The following is a 23388-nucleotide window of genomic DNA, read 5'->3' on the forward strand; positions in this document are numbered from 1 at the left end:
ACCTTAGCTAAGCTAGCAAAGCTATGCATCCCTGTGTTCAAGTCAGCCTCCAAACAACGTTTTGAGTAAACGTAGGAACCACAATACGGGATTTTATAATGGCCAAATATAATCAAAACAGTTGATTAGCCTTACCAGGGTTTGTTGTTCGACAGTAATGTAAAGAGTTTTTGTGATTATTTTATATTTGTAGAATATTGTATTTTGAAAGCACTGGGCATTTCAGGTTGTTATAAGTAGTTTGTATGTTTCACTTTGAAATTAAACATTTCACTATTAGTATGCGACTTTTCATTGATATACAAGCAAGTGTCCTTTATCATATCGCAATCGCATGTCGCAATATTGATCTCAATAATCGCAATATGTCTTTTTCCCCAAATCCTGCAGCCCTACCACCATATCATCTCCCCCTAAATGCATTTTCAGATGTTTCAATATGAAGTATAACATATCAGTCCAGATCCTTTCAATACACCTATGTCTCAATAAGCTGTGAGACATGCCCTTTATTAAATAAAAAAAAACACTTCATGGCCGGTACGTAACCTGGAGCTTTTCCTCCGCTGATTAATGAAAGTAGTACTTCTGCTGACCCTCAGCACAGCCTATTTAATGACAGATAAATGGATCTGAATGCTTTAAGAGCAGATGGTGAGGTCTCTCCTTCCATTCTAACCACTCCTATCACCTTTTGCTGGGTCTATTTTTAATCCAGGAGGCGACAGCCAGTAGACCTCCATTTTGAGCACCTGGCTCCCATGTTAGACAGACGTGAAAGAGCTGAGATGATGCATCGCATTTGCCTCCAGTGCTCTCAGTGCGCATAATTTACATCAGTTCACTGGAACACAGGGAGTCACTCTCATGTAGAATATGAAGGACATGCCATATTTCAGCAAATTCATACAAGACTGTGGTTCAAGTGGACAACGATTTCTCCATATACACGCACTATAGGGAAAACTGTGTATAAATCCTTGCGTTTGATCAAGAGCCTGAATATTACTGTGCAGCGCATATTTGGGCAAGGCAGGGGAATGCATTTTGGAGCACATGAGCTCATCCCTAATCCCCTGCATCATCTGACAGCAAACTCCACTAGTCCCGGGATTGAGAATTAATCAGTGGGAATGGTGTTATTCCGGATGAAAACGAGGCTGAGCCGGCAGCCAGATGGACTTCCGCCGGGTCCTTCCTGTGACTACAGATTCACCCGAAATGAGCCACAAATGCAAAAAAAAAAATGTAAAAGTAAACAGCAGAAAAACTCTACAGTAAGTAAATAACAAAATCCACACCAAAACTTTACTTACATGCAGTGACTTCAAAGATGCTAACGTCCAGACACATTTTCAATTGCAAAGGCTAACACTAGTATTGCAGTAGGATTTGTGGAGACATTTGCATTTTTAATCTGGACCCTGTGAATTTGCCAGTCTCCACGTCAGTCAATATGATGACCTGCGTCGCCCTTCCCCCAATCTTCAAAAGCCCTGACTTCTCGCATGACACCCACATGCTGCAAGACATTTGACAATTTCTCATAAATCCTTAAGCCCCTTCCAGTCTCATCAGACACTCTTCGCCTGCATGTCTACTGGATGATATAAATACTCCTTTCAAAAAAAGGATTAGGACTGACTTTTTCCACAGAGATTTCATTTACCAGCCATTTATGAGCCAAGTGGGCTCATAACCTAAAGTACGGTGATTTGCAGTGCAGCGTCGAAGCAATTTTGAATTCACCGAGACCTAAGACAGCATGAATCGTTTCTAAAGCTCTTGTTACAAAAACTCGTTCATTAATCTATTGAAATTTATACAGTCTCACAGAAGCAGGTTACACTGGCCAGATCATGTCTTTTTCAGCTGAACTGTATCTAAAATCAGCACCGGACGTGTATCTGAACATGATGTTAACATGACACTGAATATCTGAGTCCATTTTGGCCATGTAGACACATTATTACTTGAATCATTTGACGTTCCAGTTTGAGAAAAACACCATAAAGATACAAACATCTACTTCACTGCTCTTGGGTATGTTAGGAGCAAGATAAACAGGAAGAAAGTCCTCTTCAAGCCGCATTTCATTGGTGCTAAAAGCCACAACTGAGTGCACACCAAATACACACAAGGACACGCAGTCAGAAATGAATCCAAAAGAGTTCCAATATGCCGACAAAAGCGAGGAAAAAGTTGGCTGAAGAGGGTGGTAGCAAAACTGCTAAAACAGAAAGCATAAACTTTAACCAATCTTTATGCAAATATCCCACAGAACCAATACCTAAGGTCTGTTTTATTGAATAAACTGTAAAAAGCCTCGAAGTTGTCACTTGCTAAATGCTAGCAAGCTTCAAATCTAGGCCGCCATGTTGTTTTTCGCAATTTATTGGGAAATAAATGATGCAATTTCAACCTCAAAAATACACAGAAAGTAGCATAATATTCCAAAAATCATTATATCAGACCCAAAGGACTCTAGATCTGAGTGGGTAAAGTTAGCTAGAAGCTAACTGCTGAGGCAATGTATTTAAAGTGATGTTAGCGCTATTATCTTGTCATTTGGTCAGAGCTATTACATAATTTGAGCGTAAAATGACAGAATGTGCTTAGATGTGTTTCTTTCTGCTGATTTAAAAGAATTTCACATTTATGCACTTTCTGTATTTCTCTGCATTGTTTGAGCTAAAGTGCTGAGCTGCTTCTCTGAAATGAAGTTATCTGAGAGAACCAGAGGGGAAAAAAAGCTGTCTGGTGTTCGCTCGGAACTCAGCACACCTAATAAAACAAGATGATGGATCGGGAAATGGACAAATTTATCTTTTCATATGCATTTAGCATGTTGTTTTTGGTAGACACACTCTGTAACGCGTAGGCCTGTGCCTCACACCCCGGATTTACCAAAAGCACATTGCATACATGACCCCAGTAAACTATGTTCACTTGTGAAGTAAGTGGTGTAATATGTCTCCGTTTTTTTTTTACGTTAATGTGGCTGTGGTGAACGTCGAGGATGGACAGAGGATGGTCACATGCACTGGCCTGACAATCTGACCGTCCGTCACTCAACACACAATCCACCAACCTCGCTTACTTATCAGGCTGCCCGGAGGAGGAGTCCGAAACTTCAAGATTACCATCTTGACGGCTCATCCCCTGACTGGCACCATCAAAGGGCGGAAGAATGTGGTGATTTACGCTGTTTTTTTTTTAAGGACAACCTCTTCCCTCACATATTTCTGTCTTTAGGAGGAATAAATATTTGTAATTGTCTGACAGGTAATAAATTATTTTTAAAAAGTATATGATTGCTTAAATGGCCCAAATCAAACAGAAACGACAGCTTGAATGGTAGACACTACACTATAATAAATATCAATTCATTAACCCAACCATGAAAAAACATTCTTTTAGACAGAACAAATACTACTCTAATAACACACATTTCTATTCATCATAATCTGGTCATTTATTTCCTGTTCGCTGTGATAAATGGAATACTGTTGGTTGTGCAATTGAATAGGGTTAATGAAAAATTCAGGAAAAATTTGGGGGAAAGGGATTTTTTTGTTCACTGTTGTTCCTGGTTCGTTTTTTTTTTGCCCACCGGACACAGGAGGGCCGTGGAATCACAATGGGCTGCGGACAGAAGAGCAGCACATTTCCGATGACTTGAGTCATGCCAAAGCAAACACCGAACACAAGATCATTGTTAGTGTCCCACAGTCAGGTCAGAGTCTGACGCAGGACTGCGGACACACGCTGACACCACCGTCATATCGTCTTCTGCGTGGTCTCTAGGTGACAGAGCATACGGACCACGGCTGCGGGAGGTGTTCCAGACAGATCTACACAACTGTCCTTGCCCCTGGGGTATGGAGTTGTGCGTGTGGGTGTGAGCCACCCTGTTTGGGCCTTATTGGCCTTCATTGTAAAACATTGCTAAAGTCACAGTTGCCAAACTGCTTTTTAACAATCAAGAATGGACTATTAGTACTTTCATGTAGATTTATGTAGATTTGACCTAAATTACCCAAATTAACTGTTAAATGTAGGTATTCTTTACACACCCACCTTAGACTTATTATTACTTCACATTTACTGAGTAGACTCTATAGGTTTGACCTACATCGTAGGTCAAAACCACTTAACACACTTTACAATGGAGCCATGTTGTGTCTAAATACAGGTAACATCAAGTTCATAAATCCAATTAATCTCAGTAATCACAGAATATTATACATTTTTTGTCAAAAAATGCTACACTGAAAAAAAGATTTGTCCCTGAATCCAAGGTCATCATCAGGAATGGCCAGTTGAATGGACTGACCTTCATCAACATCCGTCTTGTCTTTAAACAGGTAAAAAGACGCAAGATTCCGGCAGGTTCAGCTGTATTTATCAGTATTTCAATGCCACTCAATGCCGGTGAAAAGGACAGCAAGCTTCTCTATCGCTCTTTTATCAGTCTGCTTTTCAACAAAGACCCTGAGCGCATGGAAAGGGAGGCCATGGAGCACACTCACCGACAATGCACCACTGTGTCTCCTGAAAGAGAGATGTGTGAGTGATGCACACACATTCAAGCCATGTCTCCGTTCATCAGTTCCACCACTTCATAATTGAATTTTGTCCCCAGAGTGGGTGCTGTACCTTTTTATCCCCCCCTCTCCATTTTATCTAATTAAGAGTCATGCCTCCTAATTCACAAGCAAGTATTCCAAAGATCAAGATATAACCCATTACAGCCCAGCAGGAAGACAATATAAAACCGTCAGTATCGGGGGACTATGATCATTGAAACAGAGAGTACAGCCATTCCCAGATGATTCCAGGACTCTAGCTTCACACAAATGTTCTTGTTTCTTCTCATTGTTGTGAGGGATAAAGACCTTTGCCCTAAAATTCCCAGTCATATATCTGGTTTCTTGTATCTTGGCCGCAAAGTGGACACAGGCAGTCTCTGTGGCTTGAATTTTCCCCAGATTCTTTTGGATGCAACTGGAGGACCAGGATGAATTATAAATTCATCCAAGTCAGGAAGAGCATCTTTTTCTTTTTTTTTTAAGGACATAATAACAGTTGAGCAGAAGCCAATACCAGACTTCTTGATTTTGGGGAAGATGGGGCCACGGTTCAAACACAGGGCACCTTGTGGTACAACAAAGAGAGTTTTAAAATACAATGATCAAGCAACAACACAGGAAATTAAGGGGGAATTTTGCAAGATATGGCAACACCTCAAGTGCATTATTCTGAATATATGATATTTTTTAATTCATAGAAACCTGAAAAACCTTAGATTCAGATCATGTGATAACATATTTCCATCTGTGGTATCACAATTAGTAACATCATTCAGCAGCAGCAGCCTCGTGATGTGATGTGAATTTTGAAAAAAAAATTCTGTGCAATATTGTCATGGAATATTCACCCGTTGTTCAATTTGTCTAGGCAGATATGTCATTTTAAAAGATAAAAGTAATTTTATAAAAAGGATAAAAAGCCAGCCTAGGTGTATAAATGCAACTTCACAAAATGTGAAATTTCACCACGGGCCCTCATATGATTGCAGCAAACTCCTGCTTCAGCCAGTGATACTTTTTGTCACCCTTTACAGTGGGGTTTTAGAGAAAAACACCAGAATTCAGTCATCTCCAAATAAGAACATCCGATTTGATACTGGACACTGCAATATTTGCTTCTTGGTTCTGAAGCGCAAAGTGTGTCAGCGTATTTTTGTTTGAGGATTTCAGTCCATGGAAAAGGTATACTGCCGACAATACATGAAAGCATAGAGTAATACGGGAATAACAAACCTTCCAGTAGATCAGGCACTGCAGCCTGAGCGAAGGGAAGCATGAAGCACGCATGCAGCTGCAGGAAGGGCATTCCCTTCAGATGCTGCCAAGCTATGCACGTGTTGTAAATGCAAGATTTCACTTGCCATCCATTCAATCGTGGCCAATTCACCATTCATTCCAGCCCAGCAGACAGGCAATCTCGCACATCAGACGTCAAAGCGCAGGCAAAAAGGTAAGAGAACCCAGAGCACAGAAAGATGAGCCGGGTAACATAAAATGGTGCTGAGGGCAGTTGCAGCGGGTGCAAAGTGAGTGACGTGAAAAACACCATGCCGGTGATGTGGACAGTTTAAGGCTCTAATTAATCCATTATTCCACCAGACCGGGTTCTAAAATGGCTGCCCCACAGGGCCAGTATTGCCTCTGCAACTTTCTTTTCCCCTAAATCCACAGTATAAAGTCACAGACAAAAGGGTACACTGTCCATGTCCATAATTATGTGCTTGGGGGTGAATGGGTACAGACGGCAGGGAACATTCCAGAAAGCTGCGCTCCTCTGGTATCTGATATGCTCACGCACTGATATGCTGACCTGCTGTGTTCAAAGAGCCTTAATTTCGTACCACAACACATTGTGCGCTCTCTCTCTCTCTCTCTCTCTCTCTCTCTGCCTCGGAGGTTGCACTTTGAAATGCACCCAAGCTCTTCTGCTTCTTCGAACCCAACACCACACCTCAACCATCCATCATCTGGGCTGCTTCCAGGCAAGTTTCCAGGTACGAACCTCTTTTTGTGGTCAGAGACACCAAAACAGAGACGTTACCACTTTGACAGTGAATCCTTACATAGAACAAGACACGAACGAGAGAACGAGAGAATGACATCGCCCCGTCCAGGATGAACTGCAGGTTTAACTCTGTCACTAGTCATTTTACCATGAACCCACAAACTGAAGCAAAAAACTCCCAAACATCACTACATTTTTTTACACTCTGAAAAGGCCATATTTCTCTGGCACCATAAAAGATTAAATCAGGGTTCAACATACAGTACATGTCATGAGATTTCGTGAGAAATTATGAACCATCGGCTCTGTTGAGTAAGGCATAATAGCTTGAAACCGACACAAGAGAGAAATTAGAGTTATCCCAAGCCTAGGCCTGTCACGATACTGAAAGTTCTCGATAATGATACCAATGATGGTACTCGATCCTCAATACTGCTCGATACTACAGGGGAGAAAAAAAGAAGCTAGAACACCACCCGTCTGATACAGCGCTCTTGCTTTTTACCTTTTCTAGCAACCTGTTGAAAATTGTTGCAGTCTGCCGGAGATTTCTGTGGTCCTCAATTTTGGTATCGATTAGTATCCGATTAGAATACTACTGCGGCCTTGGTTCTCAAACTGTGGCACGCATCCTCTGTGAACAATACGCCTACGAGAGTGTTTTTTCAGCTGGTCATTAAAGATCGTGGTACTCGTGGTGAAAAGTTTGCGGACCACTGGTCTAAGCAATCCCGAACACGGCCATCTCTGCAGAGGCCTCCAGGGATTTGAAGTGACCAGCGTCCAGAGACGAGTGGTGGCGGGGGTCAGCGGCCTGCATCTGGGGACAGCGAGCGTGGACAGAGGTTCAAGTCACAGTGCTGCTAGGGACGGTTTCCATCTGCGCCCAGGTCAATTACGAGTGAATTATGTAGACTTTAAGTGCATATTCGCTGCTTTAAAAAAGGTCAGACAGATGTGCAGAGAGAGGCCAGGTCTGTGGGGTCTGTGGGGCACGTTGCCCCTGGGACTCGAAGTGTGTGGTCTCCGAAATAAGACGGAAAGTGCGTTCTTATTTATAAAGGGGGAGGAGGGTGTTGTTTAGGGTCATTGGTGGCTGTGAGCATTTGTCTTTGTTCGCCTCCCCTCGACTGTGAGTAATGGGGGCAAGCCTGGGGCTGTTTGCCTTATGGAGTCTATTCGGCGCTGTAAATCTGATAAACAAGCAAATAAAGTGGGGCCGGGCCGGCAATTTCGACGCGGCAAAGAAATTTTAACCTTTCCATTATCAGAGCGCGGCGCTCGCATTTTTCCTGACGTGGCCCGGTCCACAGATAACGGCGCTCCCGTTAGGCCACCGCACTCGGGCTTTACGCCGTGGATCCGCCGTGGCGATGAGGTCACGTCTGGAACACTTCAGGAAGAGTTGGGGCGACGAAGAGCCTGGTGGGACTGGGGGAGGGGGCCTGGCCAGGGCCGGATGCGGTAGTGGGTGGCACTGGCACCCTCTGCCACTCACCAGGGCACGTGGCACACCGTGCTGGGGGTCTGCAGGTGTTGCGTGGGCAGAATAGACGACGTTCTGTGGAATAGAGCGGGTCTGAGAGCCACCGTGGAGGTTTCGGGGAGTGGGCTCGCCTCGCCCATCATCGCTGGGATCCGGAGACAATGGGGTCCGCCGAGCGGCTGGTGGACAGAGTGGAGGAGAGGACACGCGCGGAGATAAAGAAAGTCCCCCGTCATGACTCCGTCCTGCCAATTCGGCCGAACAAAGCCGCGAATCGATCAGAAGTGCGTCCGCCCGCAATTACACGGAAACGTCCACGACTACAGCACAGCAAACGCGGCTTTTTATCACGGAGGAAACGTAACTGTGCGCAGGGAATCGGCGAAATAAATCCAGTCCTGCGCGTCTTATGCAATCAAGTTGAGAAATGGCCGGAACAGTTTCCCTCTCCGTGGATGCTGCATCCCGAGTACCCAACGCATCCGTCCGCATGGCGAAAAGGGTCCCGCCGCGGACCGGGATTTGGCGACCATCAACTCACCAGTCGGTGGACGTCGACTCGTTGATAACATCCTGGTAGGCTGTCAGGAGAGCCAGTCTGTTCTTGCTGAGGTTCACAGCCATGTTGCTGTCTCTGCAATCATCCAGACCCGTGTAACAGTGCGGCGGAGGGAGCAGCGAGTCACTGCGGCTCGGAGAGGGAGGGAGGGAGGGAGGGAGGGAGGCTGCACGGGGAAGAGGAGGAGGAGGAGGAGGAGGAGGAGGAGGAGGGATATCGAGCGCTGGAACAAAGAGCCGCGGCGCTGGAGACTAGAGCGGACGCGCAGGATGCGCGGTCCTAGTGCCGCCGGATTTAAGACAGACAGACTGACAGAAAGAAAGAAAGAAAGAAAGAAAGAAAGAAAGAAAGAAAGAAAGAAAGAAAGAAAGAAAGAAAGAAAGAAAGAAAGAAAGAAAGAAAGAAAGAAAGGTAAACAGGCAGATAGAAAGACAGAAGGGTAGACATACAGACAGCAAGCAAGAAAGATAGAAAGACAGACAGACAGACAGAAAGAAAAAAGGAGACAGAAAGAAAGAATGTAATTATTAATTAAAGACAAGAATTTAAACCAAATACTCACCCATTATTAGACTGAGAGAAATATATTTTAAAGGGTATTTTTTTACTTTTAAGAATATAAAATGCATAATTCAGTGCATTGACATAGTTCACAAATCATGGTTACACTCTAAATAAATATTTTTCAAATTTATTCACCAGATCTTCAGTCAGAGCCACAAGTCTGACTAAGTGTCTTGCTCAGGGACACAATGGTAAGTGAACCTGGGTCTTTTGGTTCATAGGCGAGTGTGTTACCCACTAGGCTACTACCACCCTATAAGATGATTACAGGCATTAACTGTGACATTTTATTATTTTTTAGCATTGGCCTGGATCAGAGATCCTTAAGGTAGTTGTTTTCAGACTGGAGGGGCCACTTACCCAAATCGCAGCAGTTCCAGGCAGGGGCCCAAATCGAAGAAAGTTAAAAGGCAGCATGGAGCATGTGGTAGGAGTGACAATGAGGGACGTGCTGCAGAAACTGATGTCACTGCACTCTAATTTGCAGTATTTATGACCCATTTGGATGCTATATTATATAATGAGTATTTGGGGGGTTTTGGTTGTCTTTCAATAGGGCAATAACATATAAAAATCATGTCTAAATACACATGACCCACTTTGTTTTTTATACCTTAGGAGCAACTGCACTTTGCCTGCAGTAGGAACATTTGAATCTAAACCATTGGTGAAGGGCAGAGTTGGTGATGTGCCCCCTCAGCGCTCCAGGGCCCCTGTTCTTAACCCACCAGTCCCTCCACTCTGCCCCCCTACAGCACAGGGCTGCAGCATTGTTCGGCAGGGGACGGTACGGGCTGCATTCCTAATGCAGCACCGAGTCTGGCCTTTTTCTTTTATGTTACTCTCTCGCTCACTTGTCTTAGACACACTCACACAATCACAATACAGTACAAAAAAAAAACTCCCATCTGTCCCATCCAATAAGGATCTCCCTGAAGGTCCTCCCTCCCTCACTCTCCCCACCCACTTCCTCCCTCTCTTCCTCGGCCATTAACTGGGTTAACTGTAATTAATTCTGCCCGTCCGTCCGGTCCTTGGCGTCTCTCGCCGCCTGCAAAGGTAGCAATTATTTTTGGTGGCGATGCACAATTGTTCGGGGGGAAGACATCTGTCGAGCAGAACCCAGGCTGAGATCCAGAGAGGCAGGGACTCCCTTCACTGTAAAAAAAAAGTCTGGAGGTTGATAAATGAGTACAATATACATAATTATATTAGTCAATGAGGTAAATCTAAGACAATTGGGTAAATCATACCCACATTACCCAATTTTTAATAAAAATGGTCCATTCAAGTTGCTTAAAATATACCTAATTATATTAGTCATTGAACTAAAAGTACCCAGTTGTTTTATTGTTCATTGTTCAGTAGTATTGTTCATTACTCCACTGTTGGTTTTGGGGAAGTTCAGCGGATGTTACTGTGGGCACACGCCGTTCAGTTGATGGGTTGGTGACTGTGTGCTAGTACATTTAGTCAGACCAAAGTCAATACTTGGTTGGGCATGCACTAGGAATATGTCTTTCTAAGTAATTACCAATTTTATAAAGCTGAGCTAAAATCAAGAAATTTTTCTCCTTTTTCATCTGAGAACACATAACGATGCACATTTCAGCATTTCAGGACAAGCAGTCTATGCCACTGGGTGCGGAATCAGTTCTCAGTGAACACACAGCCCATGTAGAGCCGACATCTTAACACAAACACCACATTCTTCATGTCCTGCCCAGAATTTCTTTACTTTTTGACCGACACTCATGCTGTTGCCTCGGCCAGCAACCAAGTCTCCGCAGAGCAACTAAGCTGCCAATGGGCCACAGTAACTAGCGTTCAGGTTTATGTACGTGCCAGATTGACGGAATGTGGTTTTTAAAGAGACGGAAACAAATGATAAACAACTTTGTCCCTGTTTTTTTAAAGCTCTCATTGTGTTTGCATTGGCACAGGAAAAGAGGAGAATAAATGTGTAGTGTGTATCCTGTGCGCACCCCCCTCACACACACACACACACACACACACACACACCTACACACCCCTCCACAACCATTGGAAATAAACAGATGGCTGAAAAAAGAATGACCATTGATCACTTAAGTCATTGTTGGTGAAGGAAAAAAAAGAGGAACTTCTCTGTAGGGCGTGTTTTTTTCAGAGTGGAGAACAAAGGCGAAATCACAGCATATGCTGGAGAACAACAGAAGGATGTTTCAAATGTAAATCAAGAGTCTCCAGAAGCATGCAGGGTGCGGGGACTCAAATGCGATCAGAAGACCTGCTCTGCTGTTGCAGTTGGAAAACGGTTTTGGGGTCTGTCACCCCGCCAGGTCTCGCCCTGCAGAAACATCCAAGTCGAGTAGACCCCTATGGAAAGAAGTTTCAAATTTCAAAGCCAGAAAAAAAGGTATCTGGCTATATATTAAAAACATCTTGTGTTAAGAGAGAGGTGGTTGGGCTAAGAGAAATCTGAAGTGAAAAGAATTGATGGAGGTCAGATAGGGGCAGCACGCACCAAAGATTTTATTTGTCTTTTCTCAATACCCAGAAGTCGCCAGAAGTCAACGTACAAGGCCCACCCCACGTAATTTAATAAAGCGTAGGCCAGTACAATGCAGCAATGATGTGCTCAGGACAGGAATTTGCTTATTTCCTCCTCAGGTATCATTGCTGGAAGCTGTCTGACGTCAGGTCACATCCCTCAGAAAGTTTGATGGTCGGGTGCTAGGTTTATGCTGACTGTGCACACACCCTGTAACACGGTTAGAATCGATATGAACAGACGCTTGTGCAATGCAAATATTCCACAAAGCAAGTGTCTGGGCATTCAGCCCAAAACCCCACCCACATTACATGGGAGATTTCCCTTCACTCGTCATTGTTTAAGGCCTAAAGTAATAATGGACATAAAGTAATCAAAGGGACAGACTGTAACAGCGGATTTGTGACTCAATTACAAGGAATCCAACCAATCACTGCCATGTAAATGTTTTTTTTTAAATGACATAATTCAAGCTAAAAAACCCATCTCCTGTCAAATTATCACATTCAGATCTAACAGCATACTTCACATCTCCTGATAAGAGCGAGCAGTACTCCTTGTGTCTCCAGTATGTATTATCTATATGTTACATTTAATTACACATTATAAATATCGCTCATCTACCCCACCCCACCCCCAACAGTCCATTTCACCCTCATGCTTAAGATATATAGCACATATGGTTAGATAATGATAGAATTTCACTGGTTTTGCACGTAATGACAAGGTTTCATAGTTTGTAAAGGAGAAAGAATAAATTATTTCACGACTGCACTATTTCTGGCTAACAGTACCCCACCGCCACCTAGTGGTAAAACGCTGCAGTGAAAAACAAAATTCCCAAAAAAGGTTTTACAAAACAGATGACTTTTATTATAAATATTCCAGTGTTGCCACACTGTTGAACAGAATTTACACCCAGATTTTAAAAAAAATTATAGGTAAAAGGTATGTCAGCGAAACAAAGGAATGCTCTGCAAGCTTACTGAGAGGCTGTAATAACTGCTTCACAGGTTTGACAAGATTTGCTCAACCTTTGTGGCAGCCGCTCAAATGACAGCATGTGATTGGGCGATGGGAAATGACAGAACCTTTTTTTTTTTGCACTTTTCTGCTCATGCCACAATCTCAGTAGTGACACTAGTCATGGCATATATCTTTGCAATGTGGTAGACTGACAATGCTTTAAATATTTATGACATGCCCGCACAGGCTTTATGAACAACTTTTGTTCTTGCGTGATTTCAGTTCTTTTCCCAATCGCCAGTCATACAAAGATTTACATACATATTTTTAAAAATTCTTGAGTGCAAAGCTAAAAAAAAAAAAAAATACATGCAGAATAAACTGTAAACATAATAACAAATTCTAAACTTAAATGGACACGCTGTTACAGACAGATATGCAATGTTACGATCATGAATAAAATAGAGAAAATGGTAAAATTAAGTTAAAAAAAAAAATGACATCAGCCTATCACACACACAAACATCATAAACGCAAGTCAGATGACATTACTGGGAGTAATCTCCAACTTCTATAAAATATCTGTACTCTGAGGTTGTGTCATATCAGGAATTACTCTGATGAAAGAGTCCAGCCCTGTTTCTCAACAGCGCGCACACACACACCGAGCTGATACCGACTTTCAGACGCAGAATCGTCCTTTTCAGCCAATGGCAAGCTAAACTTGTAAAAAGTTTAAAAGCATTAAAAGACCAAAGGGTTGAAGCTTATGAACAGATTCAGTGAACTCAGAATCGTTTATGTATGCAGTGTGTGATGGTGGGGTCCTATAAATAAATTAAAACAATATATTAGCAAAAAAGGGGGGAAATGGAAACATTAAGATTAGAACAATAATAAAAATGTAGCTGTGCAAATACGGATCTGAAATTATACCACAGAAGATCTGAAGGGCATTCCTGACGTATATTTGCACATTTGTAGGTGGTTTAAACACACAGCAGTACACACATCCATTAGTGTCCAAAGACTCAAGAGAGGGGTAGAAATAAAAAAAGGTATCGAGTATCAGATACATATTTTACAGGGAAATTTGATATTTAATGCTATCCTACTTAAAACCAAAACTATTTACCAGCAATACTTTCATGGACCCTGGTTTGCATGAACACTACACAAGTTCCTTTAAATCAGAAAGGAATAATGGCACTGCTAAAATGCTCCGACACTACAGTCGCTATAAAACATCCGTCCATTTCAACTGAACCACGAGTCGTCTTCATGAGAGTTTATTTGTTCACATACAACATGTCTGTGCAAGTCAAATGAGAGAGGAGGGGAGTGATTGCTTTAATAAATTAAGAGCGTGAGGTACAGCAGCTTGGAGGGGGCAGCGATGCCGGCCCACCGTGTCGCCTTCCTGCCCTGAACACCCCGTCCCAGATCTTCACCAAGCAGCCACAGCAGGGAGGACGGGCGTGGGGGGGGTCGCTAACGTTCCTGCGCGCCACCGTTAGTGTTGATGCAAGCATCGGGGGCGGCGCGCGGTTCTTCCGTAGCCGCTTCCGGGGAGTTGCGCTTGAGGAGGGCCCTGACCCGGCAAGGGGAGCTGAGGTCGGCCGGCTGGTCCTGCAGGATTGGAAAAGAGCCGAGGCTGTCGGTCAAGGCCCCAAATTCCAACTTCGGCCTCTTGGTCAGCGGCTGCTCGGAGTCGTCGCGGGGTGGGGCCGCGGCGTCTGCCGGGCTGGCAGGTTTCTGAGGACTGTTCCGGGTGCTGAGGTTGAGGGGCAGGGCCTGCTCGGCCTGGTACGCCGCGACCGCGCTTGCCGAAATAGCAGGTGGGGGTGGCGGAAGGGGAAGGAAATGCTGACCGATGGCTGTCCGGCCTTTGCCCAGGTCCTGTGACAGCGCCTCCGACAGGCGCTTGGTGAACGACTGCATGTGGGCCTCGCCCAGCCGCGTGCGCATCAGCTGCCTCACCTGCAGGCTGCAGTCCAGGTCCAGAGGGATGATGCGCAGAGGGGGCAGAGGGGACCTGGATCTCCCTCTCTGGACCACGCGGACCTCGGCGGGTGTGCATCCGGAGCACTGGTGCTCCTTCACAGTAGCAGGAGTGATTGAGCTCTCCGGGCTCCCCATTCTAGCCTTCTGCAGGAGCTCTGAAGACTGATGGCTGATGACGGGGGTGGAGTTGGTTGGACTTAGGCCATGGCCATCCATGGTGCCATTGAACCCACAATATGACCTGAAAACATCAAGGGGACACAGGCCTATAGTGGGGCTAAAGCCTCCAAGGGTGGAATTAGCACCACAAACAGCACCACCACCACCACCACCACCACCCGCTGAGAGAACCGGGGAGAGAATTTCCAAGTCAGTGTGCTCTAGTTTAACCTCCCGGTCGGGTTTAATTTGCGGAAGATGAGATGGGGTGAGGATGAGGCCCTGAGCTTGCTGACGATTGCTGAGGTGTAGTTCTTGGAAGACAGACAATGGTGGGTCAGAAAGCCCCTGGGGAGTCCTTGCACCCTGATTTGAGCATGGGCTCGTCTTGGTCATTGATTTTCTCTTGCCTGGAGGTCTCCCCCTGCCTCTTCGGACCACATGCCCCTCCGGAGAAGAAGCCTAGAAGAGGAAGGGGCACAAAACGTTTCACAAATTAGAATGGCCTAGAGATTAAATAATATGGAAAAAATCCTGACCAAAAGCTCCTAAAGGTCCAAAAAGAAAGCAAAGGGATAAAAGACAGAGACTCACTGGAGTGGCGGGTCCATCTTGTTTCCTCCTCTGGATAGCCTCCCTTGACTTTCCCTTTGAAGGTTTGGGGGTACTTGCCACTGGTTTGTGGTCAGAATTAGGAACTGGTGACATGGGAGGTTTTTGAGTTCCTCCATTCAAATGCTGCTCATATGGGAGCATCAACCTAATCATTCCAAAAAAAAAAAAAAAAAAAAAAAAAAAATGGGATTGGTTACACTCCCATTTAGGAATAAGTTGTTTTATGGTACTTCCCAACAACCAAGCACACAACATTTTGTGCAATGTGCAATGACCAAACATACTTTTCATAATGTCTCCTAGTACACGTTGCTGCACTGGTGCTGCCTGGACTTCCACCCAACTCGTTGTAGACCGTCTTCCAAAGGCGCTGGGCTGTAACCTACAAATGAGTACATTAGTAATACGGCTCAATTTAGCATTATTTTACGGTAAAAACACATAAACTTTATGGATAAGACTTAATTTACAGTAAAAACTGGAAGAGAACACATGAATGAAAATGCATAAATAAGAGTAATATTGTGAAATGCACTTACAGATTCATAGCCTCCCAGCCTTTTTACAGCTGAATACATGAGGAACAGGTCAACTGTGAATGAAAGAACAGCAGCGTATTAAAAAAAAAAAACAATCCTGCTGATTTTAACACAAGGAGACCGAGTGCCAGATGCCACGAACAAGTCTCTCTTACTCTTCTTGAAGCCCAGGTTGGGCACCTTGCTGATGGGGGAGCCCCTGCGCTCCATGAACCTGTACAGATGGTCCAGAAAGAGCTGCTCTTCTGGGTGAGGAAGCCATCCACTCTCCCAGTGCATCTCTACACTGCCCATGACATTTTCCTGCAGAACACGCACATTCATGGTGTTTTAAGATATATCATTCGGACACAGCAGGCAGCAATCCATAATGGTCCAGGTGATTCAACTTTTTTACATTCCAAACTTTTTACTTAGTGATTGTTATAGGGAGTGAAATGGCCACTTAAAAAATGTAGCTCTTCACAAACTTTGTTAATATAAGTTGACTATACACCCAGCCAGTAAGAATAGGACAATCACCTTCATTCTGTCTATCCATGACTCGGATTTGTGGCCAGCCTGTAGCTCCAGCCCTTTGTCATCTCTGCCTCTTCTTTTACGAGGTCGTCCCTTCAGGCTGACAGAAGAGCACCCTGGAGGAATGAAAGGGAAAAGCCCACAAAACTCAAATACCTTTTCAAAACCAGCAACAAAAGCAACACTGTGGTAAAGGATTCATTCCCAATAAAGTACAGACTACAACTACCTCAACTGCAGCCTACACACCATTAAATAAATCACACCTACGGCCAACGTAAAAACCGCATTGAAACTCACAGGGCTAAAGTCTACATATTAATATATAATATAATAATTTGATGACTTTATTAATATAATAGTTCATTTTTCATATAATCCTCTCTTCTGTGGCAGAGAACATGGAGACTAAGATGGAGCCATTTTGGAGAATCCAATATAAGAAACATTTAGTATTGACAGTATGTTTGGCTTTGGAGTTTATTACGTAACCTCATGTATATTATTTCATAGTCCTGTGTCATCACCTTTGCCCCATAATGTAAAACAAAATGCAAGACCCATGAATGTGTCCTACACTACTTTTGACTGGTAGTGTATGTAGCCTGGTTCTGCTAAATGTCACAACTATAATACCATTTGAATAATTACCACAGATAAATGGATTTTATATTTATTTTACGCAGCCTAGGTAAACTGTTGAAGGAGAATTTAGAGGAAGGGCAGCGTGCTCACATTCAATCACCTGAATGCTCACCGATTTGCGTGAGGACGCTGGTGTTGTTATCTAACGTGGGATGGTTGAAGGTGTCACGGCAGTACAGGACTCTGGTGTTCTTCTGAGCCACTCGGATGCCACCCAAAGCCATCAGGTGTGGGTCTTGTTGGCCGGGGCAGCCAGCCTGCTCCTGCACTCGCTTCTGCAAGGAGCGGAAGCGACAGTACTGCGGGTAACTCAGCACTTTGACACTCTGCGTCCCCGAAGGAGCGACACCTTTTAATGGGAGAAAGGGAGAAGCAGAGACACCACTGAGGACATGACATGAGTGATACACGTTCATGCATTATAAATCAGTTAATATTGTTTTTGATTAATTGGTTAGGCACTATTATTATCTCTAGTAGGTGAGATTGATATTATAAAAATATATATAAAATAAGAGTCCCACGACAGTAAATAGGACAAGACACCATGAACACATGACTGATTTACCTTCATTCGTATCCTGTGTTTGTCCACTGATTTCAACCACTTCTGGGGGTTTGGACAGACCGTTGGCATCCAAACAGGTCCACTTCACCAAATCCTCCACACGAATCACTATTCTCTTGGATACGGCTAGAACTTCATCCTGAATCACATGCAAATTGCCTCTTGAGGAGCTGTTCATGCAAGAGTTGATAGTTTGATACCTTTCCTGATATCAAAGTCAGCAGAATTTCAGCTGCTCCTCCCAACTCCTTTATAAACTTCCAACAATGGGACACCTCTCCCCTAGGCTAGCAGTCTGCACCTGTTGTATTACGTGGACTAATGCTGGTTTTTAAAGTTACAATTTACACACAATGCATAAACTGTACTCTGAGTGCCAGTACTGTTTCTCTTTTATATCGGTCACCTAGTGGTCCCCTAATACTGTATCTGAAGTCTCTTTCTGGAATTATGCCATCATTTGTGCTAATTTTTACATCCAATCACCAAAAAAAACTGCAATGCAACGGAGCAAATTTTTTTAGGGAAATTCTCTGGGAAGACAAAACATGAGAAACATGACGACATAAGGGGACAAATTCGAGACAAAATTCAGCGAAGCAGAATAACCAAAGCACTCTTTACACATATCACCATTTCTAGCCACTGCAGGACCACTGACGGGCATGGGGAACTTGAAGTAATGTTAAGTAATCTCACAAAGTGAAATTTTCATAATATCAGGAGACCTTTAGGCCATGTATTGTAAATCTCTATCATTTTAAAGTTTCACACAGAAGCTATTACTCGTAAAATCTATATGAAATGCATGCAGACTGCGTATAAGTATGTACATGGAGTAGAGCAGTACTTGTTATGCTAGGGTATAATCAGATTTAGAAATAATTACAGCCTCCTGATATCTGCCTGGGTAAAGTCGTTTTTGCAATGCAAAACTTCACTTTTTGCAAAAGCACATGCCTGCAAGTTGAGAGCATCAGAATTTACATTTAAAAAAAAATAGCTAGCATTTAGGCCACTGTTTCTTCACTCACCTCCCCATGTTCTCTAGTTCTGCCCTTGGGGGTGTCCTCTGGTAGGAAGTAGAGCCTGGAGCTGGCCAGAAGATGACGCTGTTTCTGGTCCTCCCAGAGCAGGGTGACCTCAGCAATGCATACAGGCTCCTTGGGGCCACAGCGGACAAAGTAGAACTCCCCCAGTTTCCAAACCAAGTGTGGGGTCCCCGACTCGGCCTTGTAGCCGACGGACTTGTAGAAGGCGAAGGAGCCGCGCAGGCAGCTGGGAGCTCCTAACCACTGCAAAAGACCAGGATTAAAGCGGCACAGGCCACATTTGTTCATCAGAATGGATCTACGGTCTTACTTCTCAACTCCAGCCATATTGCTAATGACTCGACCAGTGTAATATACTGATGGAATAATACAAAAAGTATCTCATTGCACGGGAAAAATAACAGGATTGAAAAAGAGTATACGTGCTTCACAATACCTGTAAAATAAGAATAGAGTAAAATTCACTGCGATTTCAATGGGTTACACAACCAGCTGACACACAAAAAAAAGTGCAATCATTTCCGCTTTAAGGGTTTAGGAGATAAAACAGGTTATTAGCTGAAGTTATGATATAAATACATGTGGAAAGGGCCATAGTCAGCAACAAATTGTGTTGACTCAAAGAAGAAATAAAATAGACCAATATTTGATGCATCAGCAGAAATGGGTTGGATTATTATTATTATTTCAAACTTTGTCCATGGCAATTGCTTTATTCTGTTATATTTTCTGGTCCAATTTCATGTTTTTGTGGAAAACAAGGACATTTCTCTATAACACTAAAAGTTTATGACTTCTAGCATGTAGTATATAATGCTAATCATGAAATAACACTGCGCAGGCCAAAAATACTCATTTAACAGTCTGGTGCGTGGAAACCGCATCTCAATCTGACATTATCTTTACAACAATAGTTTTCATGAAATAAAAATGTAAAAATATTAAAATCCAGAAAGTTCAGTGACTCATCCTTCCCGAATCCACCAGACATAACACGACTCAAAATGGCTCGATATTCCTGGCAAAAAGGGCCGCCGCGCTCCTTCATACAGCACGCTTTATTACGCTGCACGTTGGCGAAGCGTTTCACAACCCCGGCCGCATGCACCCTGCGGACCCCCCACGCCGAGGGTCCTTCACACCCACCTGCACCGAGTTTTATCTATTTGCATGAAGCTGGAGAACATTCTTCCCCGGGAGTGCTGTATGCACCAAAACACATTCCACCGCAGTAATCTACTTAGTACCAGTTCTGATATTGTAAGAATGGAGTTTTTTTTTTTCTCCTCCTCTCCATTGCTATTGGGAAAGTGCAGGTTTTTTTTTTTTTTTTTTTTTGGAAAGCTTAAATTGTGAAAACTGTGCACAACAAAACTACAATAAAGAATAAATATATATTTTTTATAATGAGGGGATAAAAAGGAATGACCATAATAATAAAAATAATAATAATAATAACCACCACGGTGTAGAACGAGCTGATTTCGTCCCGCTCTGTGCGTTCGTGGCGGCGTCCTGACGAAAACTCGGACCAGTTTCCCCGCACGGAGAGACTCCCTTCCCCCCCAGAACTGGCTCCACATGTGCAGCCACCGGCCCACTAGCGGCGATTAGCAGCCAGGCGCATTTCTACAGTACAGCCACGAAATATACCACTTTTTTTTTTTTTTTTTTTTTTAAACAACACACAGAAGGTACGTTCTTTTCCCCAGAAAAAAAAAAAAAAAAAAAAAACTCGAGTGGACCCCCCACGCCAGCGCTGCTGGCCAGTCACTGGTCTGTAGGATATGAAGTATAAAGCAAATACATATACATACGTACATATATCTACATGTGTATATTAGAGAGAGGGAGGAGATCATGACCTTGGCGCAAGTCGTCATACCAAAAAAACAACAATTAACCAAAACAGAGAAAGTTTTTTTTGTGTTAAATCTGTTAAAAGTCGACGGGAAAGTAGAATATCGGCGGCTACAATGCGGCTGTAGTTTCTGAAACTCAACACCGCCGGTCGTTTCAGCGGCTTCCCTCACCAGTCGTGTCACTAAATAACAACCAAAAAAATACAATCAAATAAAACGCTGTCGCCGGGACGCGTGTGGCGACGTCGCGACGTTCACGTTTCATACAATTAAATCCGGAAAAAAAAAATCATTAATATGGTAGCATATGCTAAATGGCCAAATCAAACGCCTCGTTCCGATTTCATCGCCCGGCTATCGAGAAAATATCACGCGAGGGGCCGAGAAAAGAAATCTCGCACGTCGACGCGGGTTCGAGCTCGACGCGAACGTTCCCGGAACGTTGAAATAACGCGAAAGGCCGCCTGGCTCGTTCGATATTGGCGAGCGTGTGGCAGCGAGAAGCATTTCTGTAAAGCAAATGTGGAAAAGTGGGGGGTGGGGGTCCGACTGCGAGGAGTCGGGCGACACGACACACAAAGAAATTAATCATTAAACCGAAAAAAAAAAAGAGCCCAAATATCGGACGTGTAATAACAACCCCCCGACGCGTTTATTGTAATAACTGTTCTTGTTCCACGTTTCGCACAGCGAACGCGACACTAATGGAGAAGTTACAGTCCTTCTCCGGGGGGGGAGAAAAAAAAAGTTATTATTCCACGCAGCCCGCGACCCAAGTTTATTCCTCCTCGAAACGACGACGCGAAACGCCGGATATTAAAAATAAAATAAAAAAATAAAAAAAAAAAGAAAGAAAGAAAGAAATTACAATCGTCGTTTTAATATCGCGCTACCGGCAAAGCTCCGCGACTTCTTTTATTTATTATTTTTTTTGGAGGAGGAGGAGAATTAAAAAAAAATATATATATATATAGCGAAATGTCGAAAAAATAAAGGCGGAGGGTGAAATAAAATTGCGGGTTTACCTGTATTGCATTCTCCTCCATTGCTGGCCAACATTCCCCTAATTCCCTCTCGGAGCCCCTATCATGTTACACAGCCGGGTAAAGGCAGCAGGAGAAAAGGCTCTTTTTTTTTTGTGCAAATAGGACAGGATCTAGGTGTGGCCAAACTCAGCCCGGAGAAGTTCAGCTCATTGTAAATATCAAAGTGGAATAATTAGCGCTTAAAGTCGATTTCGGGGCGCCACTGTCCGCGGCCACGACTTGTTGGATTTGAAGAAAAGTTTAGAAAAAACGCGCCGGGCTGCTTGCGGGGAGTTTTTTTTTTTTTTTTTTTTTTACAATCGGGCGAAATAAAATATCGCGTTTTTGTCGCGCATTTCCGCGCACAGTCGGCAGGCGGGTCGAAACGCGGATCTGATCCTTTCTCCTTCGTGGACAAAAAAAAAATCAACAATGAAAATAAATTAATAGAGGAACAAAACAAACAAAAAAAGTAGATGTCCGCAATCACGTGGCTCGGTGCCTTATGGGTAACTAATCTCTCGCACGTCTGAAATTCGGATTCGGATTTGGAGATTAGGGGCTTTTATCGAGCGACGCTGTTGCACTTTGTTCGTTTAAAAAAGCGACTTGGAAAAAGAAAACGCCATTAAAAAAAAAAAGAAAGAAACACGTATAATTTTTTTGGAGAATTTAGCCGACAGAGGGAGCACGTGGCCGCACATCTTGGCGGCGGCGACCAAAACACAATCTTTCCGTCGACCTCGCATCAAAAAAACCAAATTCGGCGCCGCGCGGCCTAATAATGTCGCACGGGTCCGAGTATCTGGTCCCAATTTTCTATTTATCACGCACGGCGTTGGTGTGTCGGTCCTGGGAGGCTTGGCCCACGTCGCAGTATTTCTACTGAATGCACGAACTGAAGATCTAATTACATTTACAGCATTTATCAGACGCCCTTATCCAGAGCGACTTACAGTCAGTAGTTACAGGGACAGTCCCTCCCCGGAGCAATTTAGGGTTAAGTGTCTTGCTCAGGGACACAATGGTAGTAAGTGGGATTTGAACCTGGGTCTTCTGGTTCACAGGTGAGTGTGTTACCCACTAGGCTACTGCTAATTAGAAATCTAGACGTGGCATCGTGCTAATGCCGCAGCAGAACAGTGACCTCTGTGGACATTTAACAGTCGTCTGTCTTCACACCTCTTCCATTGCAGAAGACAATAAGCGTCTGAATCTGCTGCTGAAGGAACCAGACCGGCAGGCCGAGACCTTGCGTGGCCTGAACGCCGCCGACCACGGCCTTCCAAATGTGTGCCGTGGGGCCCTTTGGGCTGTAAGGGCCACGGCCACTGTGTGTGACCGGGTGTGCCTGTAACAGGGTGTCCCCAAAACACCGGCAAGTGTGCTTCAAAAACTTCCTATGTTGGAAACTAATGATTCGAATAAATAAGTTTCTATATAAATCTGTTAATATTCCAACATTTTGTTTGAAGAAGCTTGATTGAGGACCTGATAAAGTGAAGTGATTGTCACAGCACACGGTGCACAAAGTGAAATTTGTCCTCTGCATTTATCCCATCACCCTGAGTGAGCAGTGGGCAGCCATGACAGGCGCCCGGGGAGCAGTGGCACCTCAGTGGCACCTTGGCAGATCGGGATTCGAACCGGCAACCTTCTGATTACAGGGCTGCTTCCTTAACCGCTAGGCCACCA

At 43.9% G+C, this 23388-nt stretch overlaps 2 protein-coding genes across 8 annotated transcripts in view; both read right to left on the minus strand.

Moving 5' to 3' along the window:
* The window catches only part of dbn1 (drebrin 1), a 45459-nt gene extending 36682 nt beyond the window's left edge, over window positions 1-8777 (minus strand). For all 4 annotated transcript variants that reach the window (XM_028982478.1, XM_028982480.1, XM_028982479.1 and 1 more), the window contains exon 1: window positions 8625-8777. In XM_028982478.1, coding sequence (XP_028838311.1) covers window positions 8625-8707 — 83 coding nt within the window. In that variant the 5' untranslated portion in view covers window positions 8708-8777. The remainder of the gene's footprint in view (window positions 1-8624) is intronic.
* A 3812-nt stretch (window positions 8778-12589) lies between these two features.
* LOC114791917 (AT-rich interactive domain-containing protein 5B) lies at window positions 12590-21865 on the minus strand. Of its 4 annotated transcripts, none has more exons than XM_028982476.1 (10): window positions 21694-21865; window positions 18789-19049; window positions 17755-17893; window positions 17299-17535; window positions 16545-16657; window positions 16178-16325; window positions 16023-16075; window positions 15768-15865; window positions 15463-15628; window positions 12590-15330 (listed from the first exon to the last, which is right to left on the minus strand). In XM_028982476.1, exons 1-10 carry the CDS (start codon window positions 21712-21714, stop codon window positions 14197-14199), a joined length of 2370 nt encoding a protein of 789 aa, XP_028838309.1. In that variant the 5' UTR covers window positions 21715-21865; the 3' UTR covers window positions 12590-14196. The 4 variants fall into 4 exon arrangements, with proteins under 4 accessions (XP_028838309.1, XP_028838308.1, XP_028838305.1 ...); XM_028982475.1 differs by having other exon boundaries at window positions 17287-17535; XM_028982472.1 differs by lacking the exon at window positions 21694-21865 and having other exon boundaries at window positions 17287-17535; window positions 18789-20538.
* Between the last annotated feature and the right edge of the window lie 1523 nt (window positions 21866-23388).

The sequence above is a fragment of the Denticeps clupeoides genome, chromosome 6 (genome assembly GCF_900700375.1).
Source record: "Denticeps clupeoides chromosome 6, fDenClu1.1, whole genome shotgun sequence".
In the NCBI taxonomy this organism is placed as follows: domain Eukaryota; kingdom Metazoa; phylum Chordata; class Actinopteri; order Clupeiformes; family Denticipitidae; genus Denticeps; species Denticeps clupeoides.

Bases quoted from the DNA above. Each gene is read 5' to 3' on its own strand.
- LOC114791917 (XM_028982472.1), bottom strand. From the start codon at position 19,094: ATGAACAAATGTGGCCTGTGCCGCTTTAATCCTGGTCTTTTGCAGTGG. The intron at 17,894-18,788 runs GTGAGTGAAGAA...CATGTGATTCAG, and splicing joins GAACTAGAGAACATGGGGAG to GATGAAGTTCTAGCCGTATC. The intron at 17,536-17,754 runs GTAAATCAGTCA...TCCCATTAAAAG, and splicing joins AACACAGGATACGAATGAAG to GTGTCGCTCCTTCGGGGACG.